General features: G+C 43.0%; 3 protein-coding genes across 4 annotated transcripts; 1 reads left to right on the forward strand and 2 right to left on the reverse strand.

Moving 5' to 3' along the window:
• Positions 1 to 152: 152 nt before the first annotated feature.
• Positions 153 to 4,482, reverse strand: rps18 (ribosomal protein S18). Its single transcript, XM_069681197.1, has 6 exons — positions 4,425 to 4,482; positions 3,371 to 3,469; positions 3,106 to 3,192; positions 2,657 to 2,758; positions 1,117 to 1,208; positions 153 to 275 (listed from the first exon to the last, which is right to left on the reverse strand). The coding sequence occupies exons 1-6, from the start codon at positions 4,425 to 4,427 to the stop codon at positions 200 to 202; spliced, it is 459 nt and encodes a 152-aa protein (XP_069537298.1). The 5' UTR covers positions 4,428 to 4,482; the 3' UTR covers positions 153 to 199.
• Positions 4,483 to 4,759: 277 nt separating this feature from the next.
• vps52 (VPS52 subunit of GARP complex) lies at positions 4,760 to 18,304 on the forward strand. 2 transcript variants are annotated; one of them, XM_069681047.1, is made up of 20 exons: positions 4,760 to 4,861; positions 5,505 to 5,586; positions 5,966 to 6,018; positions 6,256 to 6,331; positions 7,213 to 7,280; positions 7,518 to 7,693; positions 7,776 to 7,926; positions 8,193 to 8,293; positions 8,402 to 8,534; positions 9,001 to 9,056; positions 10,478 to 10,613; positions 12,090 to 12,245; positions 12,529 to 12,647; positions 12,798 to 12,921; positions 13,166 to 13,261; positions 13,350 to 13,457; positions 13,635 to 13,700; positions 14,699 to 14,810; positions 15,236 to 15,354; positions 15,973 to 18,304. In XM_069681047.1, the coding sequence occupies exons 1-20, from the start codon at positions 4,766 to 4,768 to the stop codon at positions 16,117 to 16,119; spliced, it is 2,175 nt and encodes a 724-aa protein (XP_069537148.1). In that variant the 5' UTR covers positions 4,760 to 4,765; the 3' UTR covers positions 16,120 to 18,304. The 2 variants fall into 2 exon arrangements, with proteins under 2 accessions (XP_069537148.1, XP_069537149.1); XM_069681048.1 differs by having other exon boundaries at positions 5,508 to 5,586.
• A 1,152-nt stretch (positions 18,305 to 19,456) lies between these two features.
• On the reverse strand, positions 19,457 to 24,491 carry igldcp (Ig-like domain-containing protein). The gene is made up of 7 exons (XM_069681049.1): positions 24,370 to 24,491; positions 23,530 to 23,573; positions 23,001 to 23,360; positions 22,777 to 22,867; positions 20,800 to 20,978; positions 20,556 to 20,609; positions 19,457 to 20,437 (listed from the first exon to the last, which is right to left on the reverse strand). Exons 1-7 carry the CDS (start codon positions 24,393 to 24,395, stop codon positions 20,355 to 20,357), a joined length of 837 nt encoding a protein of 278 aa, XP_069537150.1. The 5' UTR covers positions 24,396 to 24,491; the 3' UTR covers positions 19,457 to 20,354.
• Between the last annotated feature and the right edge of the window lie 820 nt (positions 24,492 to 25,311).

Here is a 25,311-nt window from a genome sequence, read left to right on the forward strand (position 1 = left end):
TGGATTCTGACCCCCGTTCCCCACGAAAGGATCACTTCAGTGTCACGACAAATCAGATCACCAGAGTGCCGTTTCAACAAGACCAAACTTTGACTTGTGTGCAACCCCAAAGTGAAAATGAACCAGTGAAACATGAAACCAGGACAGAGGGGTTGTGACAATTATGGCGTTTTATTGAAACAAAGGGAAGCAGGGGAGTTTACTTCTTCTTGGACACACCGACGGTGCGACCACGACGGCCGGTGGTCTTGGTGTGCTGACCGCGCACACGCAGACTGGAAGGAAGAAGAGCAGACAGAAATACATTTTTAAAAAAGTGCAAACAAATAAGAGAAACATTTGTCTTTAAAATTCTGTTAAGTCAATTAAATAGCAGGTCTGAGATGTTGGAATAAATAAAGTGTGCTGTTGCTTTTCTTTGCCACAAACAGGAGGAGGAAGTTTGGGACACTGCTGGCTGAGCAAGACCGCGGCAGCCAGACGGTGTTCGCTAGACAGCAGCTTACATTTGCAACATAATCATAAATCCAATGTGCTGTCAAAAAACTTAAGATTGTATTGATGACCTCATCTCCCCACTGTATGAGAGGCTCAACTGGACCGTGTTCTAGTGGATGGAAGCAGGTTGATTAAAGGAGGAGATGCCAGCAGACGTTCTGTCATCAGTGGAAAGACTAACTCTTGCCCTCTTCTGCCAATCAGGAGTCGAGAAGCTCCCTCAAACAAGGACAAATGCAGCGATCTACCACTCATTCTTCCTGCACCATCCAGAAGATGTTTCCTGTCGGCCTCAATCCATGTGAACGCAGCATAATAATGCGTCTAATATAGATTCAAGTGTTTCCAGGAGAGGCTCTCTGCATCCACTTCAGACCATCATGTTCTGATTTTAGAGACAAGACGCCTGAACAGCTGCACAGGCGAGCTCACTGAGAAGCTGTGGTACAGTAGCCAAGATCTGCAGCTCTGTAAGATGCAGCAGTCAATGCACACTTAATGGGTTTTGTCAGTTGGTTCTCTTAGTCAGCCAGATCGTGCCAGAAACTTTTTCAGACCATAAACTAACAGGTCCGTCTCCTGTGAGGAGGAAGAGTCGATGCAAAGACTTAATCTTACCCCCAGAAGTGCCTGAGACCCCGGTGAGCCCTGATCTTCTTCAGCCTCTCCAGATCTTCTCTCAGTTTGTTGTCCAGACCGTTAGCGAGGACCTGAAACGGCAAATTAAGAGCGTGAATAAAGAGCGTCATTTTAAAAACACCATCCGGAAACCACGGCCATGAGAGGGTTTGAGACCTAAAAATAGGAACTTTATTTGAACCTTGTTAAATGCAAAGAATAGAAAGTTAAGATTTTTCAGGCATCATTTGTAAGCGTGTGCTTTGAAACGACTGATCAGCCATGTAAAATAAGGACTACAGGCGTGTTGACTCCATGATCCATCTGATATATGGCCTTTTATTCCTTTTACATAAACAACCTCGGTATGGATCCCTTACATCTGTTTAAGGTACCGGGACCGAGACAGACAGAGGGAGGTTTAATGGTGTAAAAATAGACCCGTTAGTGCTCCTTAGTGAACTACACAAGCACACGCAAATGACCTCAAACCTAGCTTAGCTTTCTCATCACATGTTCATCTTTGTTTACACTGATGGCAATAATCTTTGGTTGAATTATCAGCTAAAGCAACAGCGTAGTGAAGCAGCCTGAATGAAAAGTCTGCCTGGGAGACTAAACTCGGGGTCAAACTGTCTTGATGATCATGTGATCAAAAACTTCAGACTTAAGCTTCTTGGAATCTGTTTAAAGTTGAAACACAACAGTTCATTCAAGAGCAACAAGACTTTTGTTGCACAAAAGAATAAAGAGTTTTACTGACGTGTCTGAAAAGCAGACTACATAGTTTTACAACAGCTGTTTATTTTGCTTTGCTGATTTACAGCAGCTCTAAATCTGTTCTTCAAACACATTCCTCCTGTCTTTGATACCTGCTGCTTTTTCACACTTTTATAAACTAACACCACAACAAAGTATAATAATAAAACTCACTCATCATTATATCCGTATCTGTCAGCACACAACAGCTAAACAAAAAACTTCCTCTCTGCCAAAATCAACAGCTAGAAGGCGTCTCCCTGAACATGACGCGTTATATAACCGATACGCCCTCACCTGTCATTTAATAAGAATGTCATCATGGTTAAATAAAGACAAAGTGAAAGCCTCGGTATGAACCAGTGTGGTCACACTGGGAGGATGCCTTGTTGGACCAGGTGACTAAAATGTTCTTGGATAATTTCCGTTTACTTTTGCAGTTTCATCATGTTCAAAAGTTCGTCAATATTCTAATAAATCAGCCGCTCCTCCTCACCTGTTATATTTCCATCCCTTCGGTGTTTTAAAACATGCACCATGAGGCCAGCGGCAAAGGAACATACGAACTTTCTGTGCCGTTCTCTTTTGATGTGTGCGAGTGGTGTTCTTAATCCACTGCAACCCTTTATAAAGATCTGATTCTGATTCTAGTAAAAACACCTCTGATAAGCTCAGAGTCTAGACTCAGCGATGAGGACACACAGCTGGGCGGGCTACAAATTTGGGAAGACATTATTGCAATAGTGTCATCAGTTTATATCTTTTACTGGTGGTCACTTACCTGGCTGTATTTGCCGTCCTTGACGTCCTTCTGCCTGTTGAGGAACCAGTCGGGGATTTTGTACTGACGAGGATTCTGCATGATGGTCACCACACGCTCAACCTGAAAAACACATACAGCCGCGTTCAAAGGAGTAAATGTCGTGCCAATATTTAAACTTGGAAGCACAATCTGATCATGACAGACGGTTAACACAAACAGAAAAAAGTAGTCTTAAGCAGTTGCGTGCACACACACACACACACACCTGTATGCATGGAGGACGGATTAATTCTGAAGAGAAATGATCACTGTCTGAAAAAGTCGACAGCTTCAGTAAGACCTCCGTAACAATTGCTGCCAGTGAGACAACTTTTCCTCCAGTTATTAGTCCTTTTGGTTAACTAAAGGCTAATGCGTTATCAAAGAACTGTTGTCAGAACCGTCTACAGACAGCAGGTTGTCCTCACCTCCTCATCAGTCAACTCTCCAGCCCTCTTGTTGAGGTCAATGTCAGCCTTCCTCAGGACAACATGGGCGTAACGTCTGCCAACACCCTGAGCCGAGAGAGACGAGGGCATTAGTGTTGTACACCAAAAACAAATTAAAACAAAAATGAAAAACAGGACAGGTTTAAACTGCATATTAGACAGTCTACCAGAAATGCAAAGTATTAAACTTTAGGTGGATGAAACACCATCACATAAAGCACTGCAGATTTGAGGAGGACGTTACCTTGATGGCAGTGATGGCGAAGGCGATCTTCCTCCTACCATCGATATTCGTGTTAAGAACACGAAGAATGTGCTGGAACTTCTCAGGGATGACCAGAGACTGAAACCACAGAAGGCACACATTAACAGGGATGCATAAATATCACAATCTGCACTTCTATTGCAAACCATTACACTGGTACTGGAGATGCGAGATGCTAGATACTGTGGCGATAGCTTTTATCAAATCCAGGGATTTATGGCAACATGCCGAGTGTTTAATGGACACAAGTCTGTATTCCTAACCGGCAAATTGACTTGCCTATAAAAGTTCCGTCCAGTTAAAGTCTGCAAATAGATTCCTGTAAGAATAACTTTTCTATGCATCCCTACTTGTCTGGGTTTCTACAGATTCCATTTACATTCACGTTTGAGTACCAATGATGCATGTCCATCTGAAGCTAACATTTTTGGCTCCAGTTAGCACAGGTCTAAGAACTATTGCTGCTCCACCAACTTCTGGGCATCACAAAAACTTTCAAATGACGACGAGTAACCGAGCCCAAGTCACAAACTACAGCAACTCAGCTCTTCTTTCTTATCCAGCCACCGGACATTTGCACCGGTGAAACATCCACTGTGTCCCCACTTGCTTCCATCATGTGAACACCTTGACTGGATAAAGCTAGCTAGCTTTAGCGGCTACCTATGTTCAAATGAGTGCTATTGTAACTTGTCGGTAAGGAAGGAAGGTAAGAAATATTTCCCGTTTACAGTTCTGCTTTAACCGGGGGAAAAAATGGCAAATATTTAAGTCAGGCACGGAAGGAATGCTAAATTCACACAAGCATTGGTGCTAGCTAGCTACAATCAGTCCGTATGCCTTAGCCCAGCGTTGACAGTAAACTGTGCAAATACGTCCATTTCTGCAACTAATATCCCAACAATTCAACATCACACCGCTCGCACAAGTTTGGATACATTTCACAACACGTTCAAATGTCACAAAAGAGCAAGATAAACGCTAGATGATTACGGATTTCAAACTATCCCAGGTTGATAGAATATGTTCTCACCATCTTGGAAGTAGGTTCCGTGCGAAGAGGAAGTGGTACAGGTCTCGCGAGAGCTTGAACCTGCCGGCGAACGGAAGTTAGTCCATCATATTTATCTGTCCGACAAGGAAATTAAACACCAATTAAATAGAAAAAATAATTTTACGTAGTTACTAAATAAAACTATATATTAAAAAAGTACTACCTTACTTAAGAGGCTTAGTTCGTCTTTGCTCATACGTTATATATACCATCATACCTACATCGTTATCAGTTCATGAACACAAAAACGCTCTATCATTTTGGGGACGACGAAGCGGAACTTACTGTTGTAGTTTTTTTGTGTTGATAAATTCGCCGCAATGGCGGAGGGAGCTGCAGCTGTTGTTGGAGCTGGTCCCGATGTAAACACAGCTGGAAATCAGACAGATATCGCCATGGCGTATTTACAAGACGAGGTGACATTTGACAACTTCTGTTTGTAACATTTATTGTGGAAAAAACGAAATGTAAAGCGGTGTCTGCGCTCTTGCATTCCCAGATGCTCTTAGCATTCACGTCAAAAAGCTGTATCAATGAATTGTTTCATAACATTTAGCTGACTTGATCTTGCTAAATAAAACTAGATTGGTAAAGTATTAATGATTTTTAGCAGGCTCTTTTTAAATTGTGTAGATTGACCTGGTGAATTTAGGTTGCTTCAAGCTAATGTCGCTACTAGCATACTGTCATAACACAGATCAGCCCAATGAACGCATCCTGAGGTAACAAATGCAACGTCACTGATACTGAAGCGAACAGGAGTTCAGTGGATTGACAGAAAATAAGTCACAGTAATTTTATTAAAGAATCACAAAGCCAATCACTATGCAGAAAAACAAACATCTACTGTTGTAGCCTCACAAATGTAAGTATTTACTGTGGGTGTTTTTCTCGGCATCATTTTAAATTGAATAAATTCACGAGTGTTAACCTGATACAACAAGACATTTGAAGGCAACACTTTGAGCTTTGTCCCTTACTTAAAGATAGACCCACCACCTCAGACAAATAAGTTTAAATAAGTGTATTTGTATGTAATTATGTTGATGCTTTTTCTAGAAGACTGATGGAGACATCACTAACCTCAACCTGGGAGAACTGGACCTCACCACTGACGAGTTTATCTTGGATGAAGTGGACAGTAAGCAATGCATCAATCATTTACATGTCTCATATTACGGTAAAGATACACTACAGTTAAATGGAGCCCCTTGTTACCAGTTATTATTGTTTTAAAGCAATATATTTGAAGTGTCTTCTATGTTTAAAACTGACCATCAGTGCAGCAGAATGCTGTGACTAGGACTTAATATAGCAAAGTTTTAGTTTCCATGTACAATATTGAAAGAATATCATGTTTTTTAATACTTTACGAGCTGTTGGATTTATCAAAGCCACATCCGTACCTTCTAAAACCTCCTGCGGGGAGGAAAAAAATATGATTTAAATTCACACAATCCAAAAGAGTTTCTGTTGGATGTTAACTCGACATGAGCGCCGTTTCTCTCTGTCCCCTGCAGTTCACATCCAGGCTAATCTAGAAGATGACCTTGTGAAGGAGGCGCTCAAAACGGTGAGAACATCATGACACTGAAGGTCATCTTTCAAGCTGGAGTTCATGACTCTCCAGGCTGGTCTGGCAGAGTTGTTAGAGCTGATTTACCTGATGCTTCCTGTAAAAAACAAGTGTAAATCTAGTTTTTGTGTTTTTTTAAACTTCATAAAATAGTTTTAAGTTAAGTGAAACCTGGAGCAGCTGTGACCCAATACTTAGCATGTCTTCTTCATGTTTTAATGTCTGTGTTTTCAGGGCGTTGACCTCCGGCAGTACTCCAAACAGGTGGAGTCAGAGCTGCAGAGGATCGAACAGGCCTCCATCAAAGACTGTATCCTTCATGCCCAAAGTTTCACTCTCAGGATTTCATGTTTTAAAGCTCATTTTATAAAAAAGTTTTATTTTACTACACACAGACAATGGGCCTCATTCACTAATATCTGCGCAGAAATGTTCTTACTCTCTGCAAAAAATAAGTACTTGCGCAAAATCACCGTCAGATTCATGACACGTGCGTACCGGCCAATTTTGTTCTCACCACCGTGCGTATGTTAGTAAATCAGAACCATTCTAAATTGACAGGCGCGTGTCCGCCATCTGCCATCAGCATCCTGCCACGCCTCTACTTCTCCATATAAGGACATCTGTTTGGTGCCGCATGAAGAGAGCGGTGTTACGGAGAAGCTGAAAGAACGTGAAAGATGTCCTGAAAAGGAAAAAAGGAAAATTTCACATCAGCAGAAATAGAAACAATTGTAACAAAAGTGTTACATTTCAATGTGAATATTTTCATATGGTCTACTCTGTAAACTTAATAAACTAACTCAACTGCTATAATTGAAGTTTTAATAATATGACCATAAAATATGAGGATGACACGGCATTTACGTTTGGTCCATACATTAGTAAATGCAATTGTTGTCTATTAAAGCCTTTTTTTTCAGGAAATGAAGTTTTAATATAGTATGCATTTAGTTAAAGGGTGTGTGTTAACATTTCCGAGGACATTTCTTTCATCATTTGCGCGTACGCATGGTCTGAGGGAGTTCTACATTTGTTCGCAGAGTACGAAGAAATTTAGGTAAGAACAAATTGATGAATCCAAGATTTGTGCGTCAAACGTGCGTACGCACAGTTCAAGCACAGATTCGTGCGCACTGTTCGTAAATGAGGCCCATTGTGTTGTTGTTTCCTTGACCGTTCACCTGTCAGACATCAAGGAGAGTCAGAACATCGCTCTGCTGCACAACCAGATCACCGCCTGTGACTCCATCCTGGAGGTAAGACGAGACGCCTTCATCCTGTTCCCACGATGCACTGCATGATGAGGTCAGCTGGAGTCAGACAGAAGATAGAGAGAATATGGAACAACAATCCGCTCCTCTCTCTATCTATCTGCCTTCAATGTGTGGTTATTCACGGCTGTCTGGTTCCTGCTTTCTCCCACATAAATGAACTTGTTACACACAAACACAAATAAGAAGAAATCCACAGTTGTTTTCTTTTCACTCTGTCAGCGTATGGAGGGCATGCTGAGCGGCTTCCAGAGCGACCTCTCCTCCATCAGCAGCGAGATTCAGACCCTGCAGCAGCAGTCGGTCAGCATGAACGTGCGGCTGAAGAACAGGCAGGCGGTCCGCAGCCACCTCAGCCAGCTGGTGGACGAGCTGGTGGTGCCCGGAGCCATGATCTCGTAAGCTTTGCAGAGAAAGAGAGAGATAGAGTGGTTAAATGTACCGTAAAAGTTTGACTGACGTTAACTCCTGTCGTTGCAGCACCATCCTGGACAGTCCCGTGACGGAGCAGGAGTTTCTGGAGCAGCTGCACGAGCTCAACAACAAGATCAACTTCGCCAAAGAGCTGAGCTTCAGGGAGACGCTGGCCTGCTCCGACATCCAGGACATCGTCGACCGCCTCAAACTCAAGGTGAGACTCTGAAGGAAGAAGGGGAGGGGCTGTTGAAAAATTCACAAGTAAATATTCATAACAGACGAAATTCAGTCGACTTTTAATTGAATCGATTAAAAGTTACATCTCTTAACAAAGATTAGAAGATAAACATCCATCTGTTTGTGCTGCACTCTATATATTCTCTCTCTTTATATGCAGAGCATGCACCTTGTTGTAAAGTATTCTGTAGAATCAAACTCTACCTGATAGGAAACTGTATTAATCTGCGTGCCTCCCTGCAGGCGGTGTCAAAGATCCGAGAGTTCATCCTGCAGAAGATTTACTCCTTCAGGAAGCCGATGACAAACTACCAGATCCCACAGAACACTCTCCTCAAGTACAGGTGAGCACAACTCCACCTGCCCGCTCCTGGACTCTAATTTAAAGATGTTTTAGGTTGTAAATATTCTGTAGATATCAACGGAAACCAGCCACTTTTCTTTATTTTCAGATTTTTCTACCAGTTCCTTTTGGCCAACGAGAGAACAGTTGCGAAGGAGATCAGAGACGAATACGTCGACACCATGAGCAAGATTTACTACAGCTACTTCAAGTCGTACAGCGGGCGGCTGCTCAAAGTGCAGGTGAGCGGATTCACACAGGAAACAGTCAAACTCCACACACAGACAGCTTTGTCTGCCTGTGAGCTGTATTTCTCTGCTTTATTATTAATCTGATGTGACTCTAAACGGGAGCATCACTGACTGAATGAACATCGTGCCGTGTTGACTTGAAACCAGAGATTGAGACCGTAAACTGATTAGGAAAAGGTTTACTGAGGAGTAAATCAGGAGAGAAGTCGGCTCGTGTTCTATACAATCAGACTCATTTGCAACCAGTGGAGTCGCCCCCTGCTGGACATTAGAAAGACTGCAGGTTAAAGGCTTCCCCTGTGAAACTACGCCCCCTTCCTTTACACAGTCTGTGGTGTGGCAGGGAACCAACTGGATGTCAGCCGACAGACGGTGCTTCAGTGTCTGTTTCCCTCTGTCAGGATTTAATGAATACTTTGTCTCCGTGTGAGCTGACGTGTGTGCTTCCTGTCTGCAGTACGAGGAGGTCGCAGACAAAGACGACCTGATGGGAGTGGAGGACACAGCCAAGAAAGATATCCTTTAAAACTCACGCTGAACATGACAGGTGTGTGTGTGTGTGCGTGTGTGTGTGCGTGTGTGTGTGCGTGTGTGCGTGTGTGTGTGTGCGTGCGTGTGTGTGTGTGTGTGTGTGTGTGCGTGTGTGTGTGCGTGTGTGCGTGTGTGTGTGTGCGTGCGTGTGTGTGTGTGTGTGTGTGTGTGTGTGTGTGTGTGCGTGTGTGTGTGCGTGTGTGTGTGCGTGTGTGCGTGTGTGTGCGTGTGTGTGTGTGTGTGTGTGTGTGTGTGTGTGTGTGTGTGTTTGTCACTTTAGTTATTAAGAGACACATTCACAAGATCCAGAGACAGAGATCATATTTATCTATAAAACAAAAGGATGCGACAAAATACACTTAAATAAATGATCAGTTCAGTCAGCAGACGGTTCGAGGCTCGCTGGTGAACAAAGAGAAGCCTTCAGCAGCTACAGAGAGAGATGTCTCCTTCAGGAGTTCGTCTTATTAACTAGTTTGAGAGTAAATTAATGTGAATATAAACAATCTATCAGTGAGACTAGAAGTTCATAAAGGATTTGAGGAAGTTTTAGTGTCAAGAACATTTAAAGGGAACACAATGTGACGCCGTCCCGGTGCAAAAGAAAGCAATAATAGAAACATTAGATTGTGAGTATAAAACTATAAACAATGAATAAAATCTGTACCACTGACTTGCTTTGCTTGTGGCCTCTGATCACAGAGTGCAAGTTATAAGCAGCTCGATCAAAGGGGTGATTCCAGGTAATCTCTGTTCATCACAGGCCCCAAAGTGACTCTTTACTTTCCCGGAAAGAATCAGATATGTTTGTGTTCACTTACAGGACGGTTTTGGACTGCGAGTTTTTCATCATATTTAGGTGGATGGATACAAACAAGATGTTCAGATCAGACAGGTTTCATCTCGCAGGGTTCAAACTGAATCTGAAACGTCTTCACCTCGAAGACATTTTATTCTCCCAAACAAACCAACTCACGTGAATCCGTACACGTGACTGACTTCTGGGTTTCTCTGTCGAGTGCTTTTGTAAATATAGAAATGAGGTTAAGTGCAGGCAGAGTGCCAGAACACTGTCCACGAAAACACGCTGGCGCGTCTCCAGCTGACACTGATCCTCAGAACTGGCACAAAGTAAAAGGAAACGTCAGAAATTGGGTGAGAAGGAAACTGAGTCTCTTTGATGCACAGCCATGTGAGGACAGGCCGTGTGAATATGTGCAGCTAATTGTGTCATTAGGCGTGTTTGTGTCGCATGTTTGGGCGTGACATTCCAAACGTAAGAATGCATTGATTAGAGATCTGCTAATTAAAGACTAATTGGGGCAGCATCAGCTCCTGTGACCCGCCAACGCCCCGCCCCATTAACCTGTCTGAGGACACTGAGGCTCCTTGACTCCTGCTGCAGGTTTCTTCTCCAAACCGTCTCTGAAGAGCAGAAACACCATCTTCACTCTGGGCCAGAGGGGGGCCATCCTCAGTCCTGCAGAGCTGGAGGGGCCGATCCTCGTCCCACACACGGCTCAGAGAGGAGACAGCAGGGTGAGCCGTCACACAAACACGAACCTGTTCACACAGGATCAGCTCATTAAAGCTTTACCGCATGTACAAAACATAAAGGATCATTTAATCTTTATTGATACCCCACTGAGGGAAAGTCAACTGTTACAGCAGCTCAGGAGTCAGAGCACGGAAAAGAGTAGTCACGTGAGAAACAAAAACTACGGAAGCCCTAAGCGGACATGCATCCATACATTTGATTTATCCTGATGACGAGTATTTTCCGGTTGTTTTCGAGAGGTAACAAGATAAAAACCAGAAATGATTCGTTATCACTGCACAGTGGAGTAAATCACATGTAAGGATGCATGTCCGCTCTGGGCTCCCGTAAAAACAACAACAATACTAACATGATAAGAACTAAGTAATAAGACCCGTGCTCAGGACGCACACTCGGCACTTCTTCAGACATCACCGGGTCGGGTCATTAAACATTACTTGAAACAGAATGTTGTGCAGCATTTTACTTTATTTAAACTAAACATAAAGCAGAGTAATATTACACGGTTTAAAAACTGATGTGCACAGAATAATGTCACTGTAATAAAAAGGTTAAAGTTCAACTAAAACAAATCAGATACAAAAATATGTCATCCAAAAAACAAAAGAAAGCAAAAAGAAAAGTTCCAAAAATGAAATCTAATCAACAAAACACAAAGAACATTTTGAATTTTAATAAACAAAAACAAACAATTTCAAACAACAAAATCAAAAAAGTATGAAACAAAACAGAAACTAAATGTTCCAGACGTGAGAGCGACCCAAATCGATTAGAAAATATTCATAAAGCTGCTTTTTGTGACGCTACATTGGAGCGAAGCTGCACTGTGACGAGAGGAGCGACGGGCGGACGTCGGATGGAAGAGCAGTCTGATAAAACAAATACTGCGGTCGGTCTGTCCGCGTTGTTGTGTTGTTGCCTGTCACTGTTTGCCTGCTAGCTACCTGCCCGCGTGCTACAGTGAATGCCATGTGTGTGCTGCACGTTGTCAGTGTTTTGATGTGTGACTTGAAAACAGGAACCAGACAGCCGGAAAAACCACACATTGAAGGCAGAGAGAGAGAGGAGCGGATTGTTGTTCCATATTCTCTCTATCTTCTGTCTGACTCCAGCTGACTTTTTAAACAATAAATAAAAGGAGGCACAGGCATTGACACCAGACTGATTCTCTTATATTGTAGTGCATGTAGAGAAAATGGCAAATGGTTAAAATAACTCGTATGAGACGAATGTGCAGACTTTAAAGGGGGAGCAGAATAAAAACGCCAGACCAGCAGGAACACAGACCGAGCTGCAGCAGAGCGAAAACAAACAAACAGTGGATCCACAGTGACATCTGGTGGATTGTTCTTCTGCAAACCTCCACTGAAACCTTTTCTGACTGAGTCTCTGTGGACTTAACCTGGGACTTTATAGAAAACAATATAAACACGCTCACTCTCCTCTCTCTCCTCCAGTATCCCTACGAGACGCTGTTCCGCAGCCAGCACTACGCTCTGCTGGACAACGGCTGCAGAGAGTTCCTCTTCCTGTCCGACTTCTTCATGGTGGCGGGAAACTCGGCCCTCGACCTCTTCAACAGCATCATGGGGAAAACTCTCAGCATGTTCCTGGTACGAAAGATGCACCTCTTCTCAGTGTTATTATTCTCCCACTGGAGAGTCACTTAATTATGTTCATCAACACGTTATAGATACAACGCAGGAGCTTATGTAATATAAAGTATATACAGGTGTGGGGATACTCTGACGGAAGGGCAATAGACAGTACTGTGTAATGTAGGTAAGATCCATCATGGGAGTTCTGACATATTTTAACTGTATACGTTTCAGAGTGTAAAAAAACCTGGTGTCATATAGTCATCATTTATCGCCTCTGTCTGCTCCGTCTCTGCAGAAGAGCATGTCCACGTATGTGTCCGACTGCTACGACAGCATCGCCGTCTTCCTCTGCATCCACATCATCCTCCGCTTCAGAGCCATCACCGCCAAGAGGAACATCCCTGCTCTCGACAAGTCAGTGACACATCGTCCAATCACGTTTCATAACCCAACGCTGAGCTCTTTTTACAGCCAGCAGCCTTGGCTTTTCAAGGTTTATAGTAGGGTCATGCACCTGTATAGATGATGATGTAATGTGTGTGTTTGTGTGTGTGTGTGTGTCAGGTACTGGGAGGCGGTGCTGGAGCTGCTGTGGCCGAGGTTTGAGATGATCCTGGAGATGAACATCCACAGCATCCGAAACACAGACCCTCAGAAACTGGGAGTGCTGGACACCAGGCCACACTACGTAGGTCTACACACACACACACACACACACACACACGCGCACACACACACACACACACACGCGCACGCGCACGCGCACGCGCACGCACACGCACGCGCACGCACACGCACACGCACACGCACACACACGCACACGCACACGCACGCACACGCACACGCACACACACACGCACACACACACACACACACACACACGCACACAGAGAACTGTGCATTTAAACATAACAAGTGTGTGTGGATTTCAGATCACACGTCGCTACGCAGAGTTCTCATCGGCCATCGTCAGCATCAATCAGACATTTCCCAACGAGAGAACCAACGCTCTGCTCGGACAGCTGCAGGTATTACACACACACACACACACACACACACACTCATACACACACACTGTTACAACCCTGCAGGGGATTAATATTGGTTGTTTTCCAGGTGGAGGTAGAAAACTTTGTGCTGAAGATGGCGGCAGAGTTTCCCTCCAGAAGAGACCAGCTCATCTTCCTCATCAACAACTACGACATGATGCTGAGCGTCCTCATGGTGAGCTGCAAAACCTGCATGTCGTCTGAGTCTCTGTGTCACGGTGAACAAATGGGACCCATAACCAAAAATGTAATTTACCTGCTGGTTAAATGTTCTTATGTCAGCTTTTCTCTCCTCTCAACCCGTATTTTGTTCAAATCCTTGTGTTTTGCCTGTTCTCCCCTCTCTGTCCAGGAGAGGGCAGCAGACGACAGTAAAGAGGTGGAAGGTTTCCAACAGCTGCTCCTGGCCAGGACGCAGGTAAACATTATTCAGCCCTCTTACACGTTAGTTATTTAGAATTGCATTGTGACTGAAACAAACAGACCAATCGAGACAGCAGTAGAGCAGCAACTCCTGTCTTCTGTGAGATTAAATTACTGTTTTTGTTTGTTTCTGGTTAAAAACTGTAACAAAAAGGTCAAAAGTCTCTGTAGGGATCCTCTCTGTAGTGTTGTCAGAGGAATATGCTTCTTTTTTTTTTAAACCAAAAACAGACATCGCTTTCTGCATAGCCACCAGACTCCATTGACAAAAACACTCCTTTTACCTCGCAGAGTTGCTGGTCTTCTGTCACCTTGCGCGGTTAGCTTGTTTGTGTTGTGTGACATTGGTGTTTAAATGGTCAGTTCAGACCCAACAGAAAAGTCGTGAAACTAATAAAAACAAAAACACTTATCAGTCGAAGGAGCCGCAGACCAGCAACTCTCTGCAAAGAAAAACTACCGTTTTTCTAAATGGAGTCTGGTGTGTGTGCAGAGAGCGATGTAACGTCTGTGTGTTGTTAAAAAAAATCCTCTTCCTCTGTAACACAAAGGTCTATCTCTGTAGGGATCCTTTCTGTCATGTTGTCACACACTTAGAAGAACAATCTGAGCCTGTCAGTGGAAACAACAAGAACTGTTAGAGGACAAACTTGGGATTATATTGCAGCCATTACAGCCTGCTTTAAAGCTGCACGCTGAAGAAATCTACTGGAGAAATTCCAAAACTTTTTGTACCTTTTGGTCATTTAGACCCCAAAAATATGAAAAAGTAGAGCCCAGGTTTTAAAATACAGGAGTTACTTTTTACCTAAATACATAAATATATACTAAATAAAAAAGAAAAAAAATTAAATATGCCATCTACACATTAGTTAACGTGCAATCTTGTAATGAAGTCTCATTATAGTGAAATTCAACTGGGTTCAAGTCCAGATTCTGTTTTAAACATAAAACAGCATCTGAGGCCCTAACTGTCACATCCTCCTCTTTCAGGAGTTTATCGAGGAGATCCTGTCCTCCCCCTTCGGAGGGATGATCGCCTTCGTGAAGGAGGCCGAGGCGTTGGTGGAGAAAGGGCAGCTGGACCGCCTGAAGAACGAGGAAGGTGAGGGTGGATTTTACAAACAGCCTCTCAGATCAGCTGGTGCAGGAAGCAGACTCCATCCTCCTTCTGTTGTTTCTCTAATGACTGATAAACAGCAGCCTTGTTTCAGGTCGTGGGTTGGTTTTGTTTTACAGAGTAACGAAATTGCTCAGACCTCAGTTTTGTTTGTCCTCTGTCGGGCCGAGGCAGCAGGTTTCTGACTCGCCTCAGCTGACCACATCCTGCTTTTAGTTCCTCGAAAAGCTTGTTCTCTTTGAAAAGTCACCACATCACGCGTGAGCAGCCTCACACATGTAGACAAAACATGACAAAACCACCATAAAGGACATAAAGATTTAACCTCAAGTGTGTGTGTGTGTGTGTGTGTGTGTGTGTGTGTGTGTGTGTGTGTGTGTGTGTGTGTGTGTGTGTGTGTGTGTGTGCAGCTCGGATCACTCAGCTGGTTCGGGGGTTTTCGAGTACATGGAAACAGTCGGTGGAGTCGATGAGTCAGGATGTCATGAGGTCCTTCACAAACTTCAAGAACGGAACCAGCATCATCCAGGTGAGTCAGCAGACAGGTGCTTTCCAGCGCTGTGACTCATCCTTATTTTCATTATCAAATACCTGTATTGTATACATGTGTCGACGCCCCGCCCCTTCCTCCACCCGACACACACCTTTACCTTGATCTGAAGCAGATATTCACACTGATGGAAAGTTCAATGACTGTAGTGTTAGTGTTAGTTACGTCTCCTCTCACCGTTCCTCCTCTACTCTGCTACTCGGGAACAGAACGCTGCAGGAGCCCCATTTGTCAACAGAGCTGTCAATCATGAGGCCACACCCCTTTTTATAGCATCAAATAACTAATTAAAAGTAAACTTGTCAGAAAAATTAACACTGGGACATAAATCAGCATGATAAGAACTAACTATAATGACAGAAACCATGTTTGACATGTATTTTGATTTTATAGTTTGACTCATGTCCCATCTGTTAACATGGAGGAGGCGGGCTTTATGAGGTATACTGCAGCCAGTCAGCAGGGGGCGATAGAGAGGGTTTGGCTTCACTTTTAGGGAGCTGTCATGTCGGCCATCTTTCAGTAGGATACAGTTGTGTTTGTGAGTAAAAGGAAGTGTGAGGTGTCATAAAGCGTCACTTCCTGTCTCTGCCGCAGGGCGCTCTGACGCAGCTCATCCAGTATTACCACGGCTTCCACAAGATCCTGAACCAGCCGACGTTCCGCAGCATGGCCGCCCGGTCCGAGCTCATCAACCTGCACCACCTCATGGTGGAGGTGAAGAAGCACAAACCCAACTTCTAACGGGAGCGTTGCGTAACTGGAGCGCTCTGCCCTGATGAAGGATCTGTTTCAACAACAAACCAGACTGTTATTGAAACAGGAGCATGGAGACACCTGAAGTCAGTTTGTTTTCTCCTCCTTCCCTCCTCAGAACAAGTTTATCACAGGTCGTAGACACACAAGCTGATGTCCAAGCTGGATATGAACCAAGTGTTTTTTTTAAACATCTAAAGTGCTATGATGTAGAAAACAAAACAATAATAATGAAGCTGTACAACCACTGCTAGTCACTAACACAAATTCAGTTCAATCATTTGTTACACTTTAAATCCTTCAGTTTCAGTCCTGGTTGAGAAATGATCGTCACCATCTTTTTCTTTTATCCAACAACTAACAGTTCAGATGTGATGAAAAACAAACCTGGAACCTTTAAATGTTGAACATTTTTACTTCACAGTGACTGAAAACATGAATATATATTGAAAATAGTTTGTGATTTATTATCCTTTAATTCACGAGTCGATCACTCAATTAAATGGAGAGTTTGTGGGCTCTGTTTTGTCAGTTAAGTTATCAGACGGTAGTCCGGGTTGGGTTGGGGTGATTAACTAAAGATTAACCGGTTTCGTGTCTGATTGTCGTCTCTTGCGTCGGGTTGTCTTGCACTCGTTGGATAAGCTAGCAAACCTGTAATTGAAAAGTTTTTTATTAACTTCGTCTTTGCCTTAACCTGCAGATTAAAGCTCCAGGAGAGCTCAGCCTGATTGTAACGTCACACAGAGATGAATCTGTGCTTGTTTGTGATCATCCATTTGTGAAGAGACTCTTAGATTTGCTGCATCTTACTTTACTGCTGCACCAGCTGCAACCGCCACGAGACTTCCTGCAGCCTTTTGACCGACTGTTGATCAATTCTCACTCTGACCATCATAAAGTACGTTGACATTTAAACGGACTAAATTATGTCCAACAGCAAAAATCTACTGGGATGAGGAGGATCTGATTTATAACAAATCCCCTCTCTAACGTTATGATAAATGTGTGTCCTTCACAATAAAAGCCAGATAAAGTCTTTTAATTTGAAGCAGCAGAAGAAGAAAAGTTGTTTTACCATCAGCATGAACTTCGTTCAGCCATGAGATGACAGCAGACAGTGGGACCACATAACAAACACTGGATTAAATACAACTTTAAACAGACGATCATAAATGGGGATTTAAATCTTGAGAACTTTTAAAAATACATTTTAAATCAAAATAATCTTAAATGTTCCTAATTATGAATCAAAATATGAAAATGACTTGGACGTTAATGAAACACTGAACATGTTTATATTTTTCTTTTGTCTTTGTTGAACTTAATGCAGAAGGTGATTGGATTGAAAACACCGCACTATAAAGAGAGAAGCTCTTTCAAACATTACTTGAAACTTGTTTTGTCCATTTGTGATTCGTGAGTCACAGCAGGTAAGAACGATAAAGCGGTATTTCTTCTTGTCATCAAATCCCACAAACCGACATGTCCTCTCTGACTTCCTGTCTCGTAGCTAGGAGGTCATTTGTTCTCACAGAAGGTGGAAAACTTTTAGTCAGATGCATGCAATGTGTCTTTCATGTGATTTTGTGACGATAAGAAAAATTCAGAATTACTGTCATGTTATTGTACAGAGAGGAAGTTGTGTTATCTGTACAGAGGTCATTGTTCTGCATTTATTTGTGTGAATCTGGATCTGAAGTCATTCCAGTGTGAACCAACAATGAATCATATACAATACATTTGTTTGCTTCTTTTATCTCATTTTATTTATAGGTTTTTATTTTATTGAGACAGATGAAAGACTGTGATACCAGCGCTAACACTATAATAATTCCATTACCAACACAGAAGAATATATTCACAGTCACCATTTTTCTTAAAGACTGTTATTCAGTCTACTACAGTCTAGCCACTTCTTAGCTAACATTACTGTTTGAGATTGTTACACAAAACAATACACATGTTTTGGATGTAAACTGTTTATAAATTACACATTTTATGGATAAAGTCACAAAACTTCACTAAGTTATGATTATTTATGAGACAACTTGACAGTTACCACCAGTGCTAGCTAGCTTGATTACGTCCCTCTTCTGCTACATTGCTAGCTTAAATACATCCAGTGTGTTTTGCTTCCAGGTAATAAATGTTTTTAGGATGTTTGTTGATATTTCAGAATAAATTATCTTTCCTTTATCATATAGAATAACACTCAAATCAATCAGACTGTAGTAAGGAAGTAGTTAAAGTTGTCAAACAGAAGCTAATGGGTGATCTTGGAAAAGTCCCTCCATATTTTCATCACCTTTTGTCTTTCAATTCTGATCGATCTCAAAGCAGTGAAATGATAAAAAATTGGTCAGACATAGTTTGCAACATGTAAACATTAATATCATAACAGCATTTGAGCCTTCTACTCTGACAGAGGACAGTGGAAAATGGCCGCCATGTAAATATAGAGCGAGTAGTTAAATGGGTTAAATTATTCTATGGTATAACTGATTTCAGAACTGAAAACAACAAAAATAACACAGCTTCCATCAGACCAGATGGGAGCAGAATTTATTTACTAAAGTATGTTAATTAAGCGCTTGATAAATGCTGATATGTGAACTTTGGATAGAGCCAAGCTAGCTGTTTCCTTTTATTTGTGCTAAGCTAGGCTAACCAGATACTGACTGCAGCTTTATATTTGTTGAACAGATGCACAAGGGATATAATTGTTCTCATTAACTCTCCCCAAAAGAACAAAAATGAGCGACTATTCCTTTAACACAATTTTTGTCTGAAAACGGTAAATTTGGATCTGTTGTTGTTTAATTCTTGTTGTCAAATTCGAATATAAACTTCTTCTCGGTAAAAGGTCAAGTCTGGTATTGTTATGTTTAACGTGGGGCCTATTTTTTAGGATTTTTGGGGTCGAAATGATTTAAAGGTACAGTGTGTCTGTGAAGGTTCTCAGTCATCCAGGTCGTCGTCATTCTAAGATTAATCCAAAGGGCAGCTGGACTTGGTTGAAGTTCTTGAAGACGTTTCACCTCTCTCCTTAGAGGCTTCTTCAGTTCTAAACTGACTGGTGGACAGAGCTGGAAATGTTCGCCTCTGTAGGTCGTTAGTGTGCTAATACATGTGTAATCAGGGGCGAGTCGTTAACCTGAGCTGTGACCTAATAGTCAAATTTTGAGCTGAAAGCACACTCTGGATCATGTGAGCCCAACGACCCACCGACACCAGAGGGTGGTAACGGCTCTCGTTGCTATTAGGTCAACAGCCCAGGTTAACGCTCTCCCCTGATTACACATCTATTAGCACACTAATGACCTGCAGAGGCTGATATTTCTAGCTCCGTCCACCAGTCAGAGTAGAACTGAAGAAGCCGTTCGGATGAGAGGTGAAGCGTCTACAAGAACTTCAACCAAGTCCAGCTGCCGTTTGGATTAAGCTCTGACGTCTCCAGTAGATTGACTCAGCCAGCAGTCCCCAAACAGGCTGTAATGGCTGCATCGTAATCCTTGTGAGCAAATGTCCCCATCAAACTGCGTCTACTAAAAGTTCTTGTTGTTTCCACTGACAGGCTCAGATTGTTATTCTAAGTGTGTGACAACATGACAGAAAGGATCCCTACAGAGATAGACCTTTCTGTTACAGAGGAAGATGATTGTTTTAACCACACACAGACGTTACATCGCTCTCTGCAAACACACCAGACTCCATGGACAAAAACAGCGATTTTACCTCACAGAATATAGTAGTAGCTGGTCTACCGTTGCCTCGATTGGTTACTTTGTTTTTTTTTTTATACACAATAGCACAAACAAACTAAGTGATCAATGCAGCTGTATAGCAGAAACTCCTTTGTTCTTTGAGGTAATATCACTATTTTTGTCAATGGAGTCTGGTAGATTTACAGAGAGCAACGTAACGGCTGTTTCTTGAAGGGAAAAAAAAGGATCTTACCTAAAAATCTTTCTCTGCAAGATTCTTTCTGTAATTTTGTCAGACACTTGTAGAAACAATGTTCACTATGTGGCCCTAACAACAACTTTTAGTCGACATACTTCCCGTCTGTGGCTGCAGGCTGAGGCCAGTTCAGAGCTGAACGTTTTGTACGCGTTTGTCATTTAGACCCCAAGCGGCCCACACACACGGCTTACCTGGCACTCATTTGTGCAAATTAGTTCATACATTTCATGTGAAGTTATTTTGCAAAGGAAATGTTCTCAGGAGAGATGAAGAATTTGCAAACTCGTGACAAGAACAGACAAGAGGAGAAAAGCTGAACAGCTGATTTTGGCAGCACCACCTGAAACATCAGAGAAGGAAAAACAGGTTAACTAAGGAATATAATGTGTTTTTTCTAAGTCAAGTGAATCTTCTCTGGGTCTGGGTTACTTTCCAGAATATAAATGTTATTTTCTCACCTGTTGCTGCTTTATTTTCCAGCCTCTGGTTGACTTCAGGAGATTGGGAACCTTCTGTTAAAGAGTGGGCAGCTACATCAGTTACATGTGATTACCACGCAAAGCATAATTCATCATTTCAAACTGCTTAATGGAAGATTGCGTGCAAAAAACACAAAGGCTAACTGTTTTAACGACTTGGTAAACCAGGGTCCGACTCGTCTTTAATTGGCTAACAAACCAGGAGGTGAAGTAGGCGTCTTACCCTCCACAGAGAGCTGCACCGTGCTGACAACGAGGCCGTGTTCATCCAGAACTTGGTAAATTCCCTCGTCTGAGCTCTTTAAATTCTTGATTGTCAGCTGCTCTCTCTCTGGATGTTTCTCCAGACGATGACTGTCAGAATCCCCCCTCTTCCATAGGTCTGACCAATCGGAGCAGTTCCTGTGGAGCACAGTTTAGTTATGGTTAAAATGAGGCAAACGCTAACCCCAAAAAACACGTAAAAAATGTGATGTAAATCCTGCCAGATTGGCTTTGATAGAAAAAACATGAGCTGGAAATGTAAATTATATAGTGAGGGATAAAAGGGTTCATCATCCAGCGATGCCTGACATGTGGAGCTTCTCTGGAGGGCGGGGAGGGGGGCGGGCAGGGGGCCGATCTGATGGGCGGAGCTTCTCCGGAGGACGGGCAGAGGGCCAGCCAGGTGGATGGCGGCTGTAGGTGAGCCGACCAGGTGGACTCTCCGGAGCCTCTTCGGGGCCCCGCGACAGAGGCGGGGCCACTCTCAGTTTAGATGTGGCCGAAGGTCAACACAGGGTGCAGGATGGGCAGGCCAGAGAAGAGTTGAGAAGCAGGCCCCAGGAATGGATGCCAGACTGGAGTTCAGAAGCTCAGACACTGTCAGGTGAGCCACGGAACTTGAGAACTACTGAGGCACCATCGTAGGAAATTATTCTTCAGCAGCAGGAACCAGAGTCTTCTTCAGCGGCAGTGTGGCTGGACAGCAGGAACGAGAGTCTTCTTCAGCGGCAGCAGCTCTGCAGCAGGAACGAGAGTCTTCTTCAGCGGCAGCAGCTCTGCAGCAGGAACCAGAGTCTTCTTCAGCGGCAGCAACTCTGCAGCAGGAACGAGAGTCTTCTTCAGCGGCAGCAGCTCTGCAGCAGGAACGGGAGTCTTCTTCAGCGGCAGCAGCTCTGCAGCAGGAACGGGAGTCTTCTTCAGCGGCAGCGCAGCTGGACAGCAGGAACGAGAGTCTTCTTCAGCGGCAGCAACTCTGCAGCAGGAACGAGAGTCTTCTTCAGCGGCAGCAGCTCTGCAGCAGGAACGAGAGTCTTCTTCAGCGGCAGCGCAGCTGGACAGCAGGAACGAGAGTCTTCTTCAGCGGCAGCAACTCTGCAGCAGGAACGAGAGTCTTCTTCAGCGGCAGCGTGGCTGGACAGCAGGAACGAGAGTCTTCTTCAGCGGCAGCAACTCTGCAGCAGGAACGAGAGTCTTCTTCAGCGGCAGCACAGCTGGACAGCAGGAATGAGAGTCTTCTTCAGCGGCAGCACAGCTGGACAGCAGGAATGAGAGTCTTCTTCAGCGGCAGCGCAGCTGGAAAGCAGGAACGAGAGTCTTCTTCAGCGGCAGCGCAGCTGGACAGCAGGAACGAGAGTCTTCTTCAGCTGCAGCAGCTCTGCAGCAGGAACGAGAGTCTTCTTCAGCGGCGGCGGCTTAGCAGCAGGAACGAGAGTCTTCTTCAGCGGCGGCGGCTTAGCAGCAGGAACGAGAGTCTTCTTCAGCGGCGGCGGCTTAGCAGCAGGAACGAGAGTCTTCTTCAGCGGCGGCGGCTTAGCAGCAGGAACAGGAGTCAGACTTTTAAAAACGATTTAATCAGAAACAACACGCAAAAAAAAAAAGTAACTAAGTCCAGAAAAACCATAAAATACCGGAAGAGCAACGGGAGACATCCACATAAGGAGCAAGGTTACATGGAAAGACAAACTGGCAGAGACAGGGAAAGACAAAGACTAAATACACTGGGGAGGTGAGGCTAGCCAGGCACAGGTGAGACAGTGAAAACATACGAAGGCGGGAAGTAGAACATCATATGCAAAAGGGAACGGGAGGGAACACTAAATAAACTCTTAATGAATAACAGGGATTAAAGATGACAGCATGCACGAGAAGCAAATGTAGTTTTAATTTATTCCTCTTCATACTTAAGGGGAAAAGTGTTTGCAGGTGAGCAGCTCACCTGCTCCTGAAGATCACTCTGTCAGAGTGATGGGTGTGAAGCTGCAGAACAAAGTCCTCACCTGGAGCTTGTGATGGAAAGGCCGTGTGTTCTGAAAAGGAAAAGGAAAATCAAATATTTAATGTTCAACAAACATTGTGCTGGATCCAAACTACCCATTGAAAACAGTAAAGTCACACAATGACTCAAACAAACTAAGATAAACCATCCAGAACCCCACTGACCAATCACAGACAGCTTGACGCTCTGGATGAAGACCTTGGTTTTGGTGGCCCTCACTCCATCCACCACCATGTAGCTCTCGTATCTCCCCATGTCTCCAATCTGAACGTCACTGATGACGAGGGAACAATCCCCAGACTCCAGCCTGTCCTCAGGGACCGCCAACCGGCCTTTGAACCGCAACCCCTCGAACTTCCTCTCCCCCAGCTGCTCGAACACGGTTTTGGCCGGGTTCTTCCATTGGATGTGGCAGTCAGGCAGGACCACCTCCCCCAGGCGCCGCTTCCAGCTGCAGGGAAGGACTGCTTGTGTTCCCACAGTACAATTGATGGACGGGGGGTATGAGGGAAGAGAAGAGGAATCTGGAGAAAGAGGCACTGAAGAATGAAATCTAGGGAAATCTACTGCCAACTATGGAGCTCCTTCAGTGGATAAGTTGTGTTAAAAAATGCATCTTCAGCTCAGAGCTTCAGCTGTGTGTGTGTGTGCGTGTGTGTGTGTGTGTGTGTGTCATCACAGAATCATACTCACCAACTAGACTGCCAATCAGGAAACAGAGTAGATGTATGAAACACCTGGAAGATTTACAGAGCAGAAATGCGTGTTGCTGTCACACATACTTTCAAAATAAAATCAGACTTTTGTACGAGTTTTAACAACAGGGTTTAATTTGTCATAGGATGTATGATAACAGGTTAAAAACAGAGCTTCCTCTACATGTGCTGTAAGAAAAGATCTTTTATTATTTATTAAAAAATAATTATTTAAAATCACTGCTTCAGAAATAATAACAGACATTCTTTTTAATGAACGTATTTATTTTATAATCTCCTGAACTTTCACCTTCTTCCACAGGGTGTGGTCAACTGACAGTCATATTGACATACATGTATTTTTTAAAGAACAATATAAAAGGTTGTGAGGTTTGAGATGGTTTGAGAACGATTGAAATAAAAAAGAGTCCGGTGTTTTTTATTATCCTTTAATTACTTACTTACTTACTTACTTAAATTTGAATTATTATTATTACTGTCGTCACTGATGAGCAACACATCATTAACCTTCATAAGTTTCGTTTCTCAACAATTGTTGATTTCATGAAAAACGAAACCAAAGCAGCAGCGCGAGATCAGCTGCAGTGGCGATGACATGCTGACTGACTCCCGCTGAAGCCTTAAAGTGAACAATATCTGCTGCAGCTTTTATTCTGACAAATACATCAATCCTGCAGCCTGGCAGCGTATTAACTGACACTTTGAATGAAATACATCAACATAAAATAACACATAAGCATACAGGTTTAGATCCTTAAAACTCACTGTGAAGGAAGCTTTAATTTTCAAAATAAAGTGTCGCCCTGGTGTCTCTTACCGGAGGAGAATTGTGAGTGTTTTCATGATGTTTGCTGTTTGGGAGTTTAGCCCAGTCTTCTCCTCCCTCTGCTGTTCCCTCGGAGAAGTTTGAGACTCTGTGAGTACGATCAGCTGCGATCAACGTTTTTCACCTCGGAGCTTTAAGTTTCGATTTCCGGGTTTCAAAATAAAAGTCTCAATAAACTGTTAATTCTAGTTCATTTAGTACCGAAGGACCTTGAATGAGAAAAATAAAGGAGAGGAGGAAGATTTTTTGGCATTTGAACTTCATTCTCACAGTAATTTAAAAAAATCCTGGTCAGATTGACTTCTTATGCCTGATACTACTTAACGTTTTAGCAGCCGATACAAAATATTTTGTATTATTGTAAATATTTGTATGCTTATTTTTTTTACTTTGCGTCATTTATTTTTATAAATGTTTTGGATTGAATCTGTTTTGTAGCTCTTTGGAAGTCTGTTATGTTTGAATTGTAACATGACAGTCAAATAAAATATGAAATATAAACCTCTGTTCTTAATTCGATAAAAAGATTCTCTATAAATATATATAAGTCTAATATTAGTTACGTTTCTAAGGGCAGTTATTTTTCAAATGCAACAAAATACATAATTTTATACTTTTTAAAAATCATTTTAAAGGATATTAACTTTGACTATCCCGAGAAAACAATGTGTGAATTTCATGTTGCCATCTACATGTTGGTCATTTGATAATTATGCCAAGAAACGAACATTTTGCTTTGTGGTCCTGAGACAAAAATAAGCGTTGTGGTTTTCTACTTTAAACCACCAGGGACTTTTTTTTTTTTACGTGCTTTTACTTTGAAGGGCCCAGATATAACCTGTTTAGATATAACCACAGATTGTTGGTACACTTCTACCGAAGCGAAACCTAAGGGCTGCAGCCCGTTTCGTGCCAAACGGGGTAAGTGTGTTA

The sequence above is a fragment of the Semicossyphus pulcher genome, unplaced genomic scaffold (genome assembly GCF_022749685.1).
Source record: "Semicossyphus pulcher isolate SPU_LCO1_2020_fin unplaced genomic scaffold, fSemPul1.0.p SCAF_5, whole genome shotgun sequence".
NCBI classification, from domain to species: domain Eukaryota; kingdom Metazoa; phylum Chordata; class Actinopteri; order Labriformes; family Labridae; genus Semicossyphus; species Semicossyphus pulcher.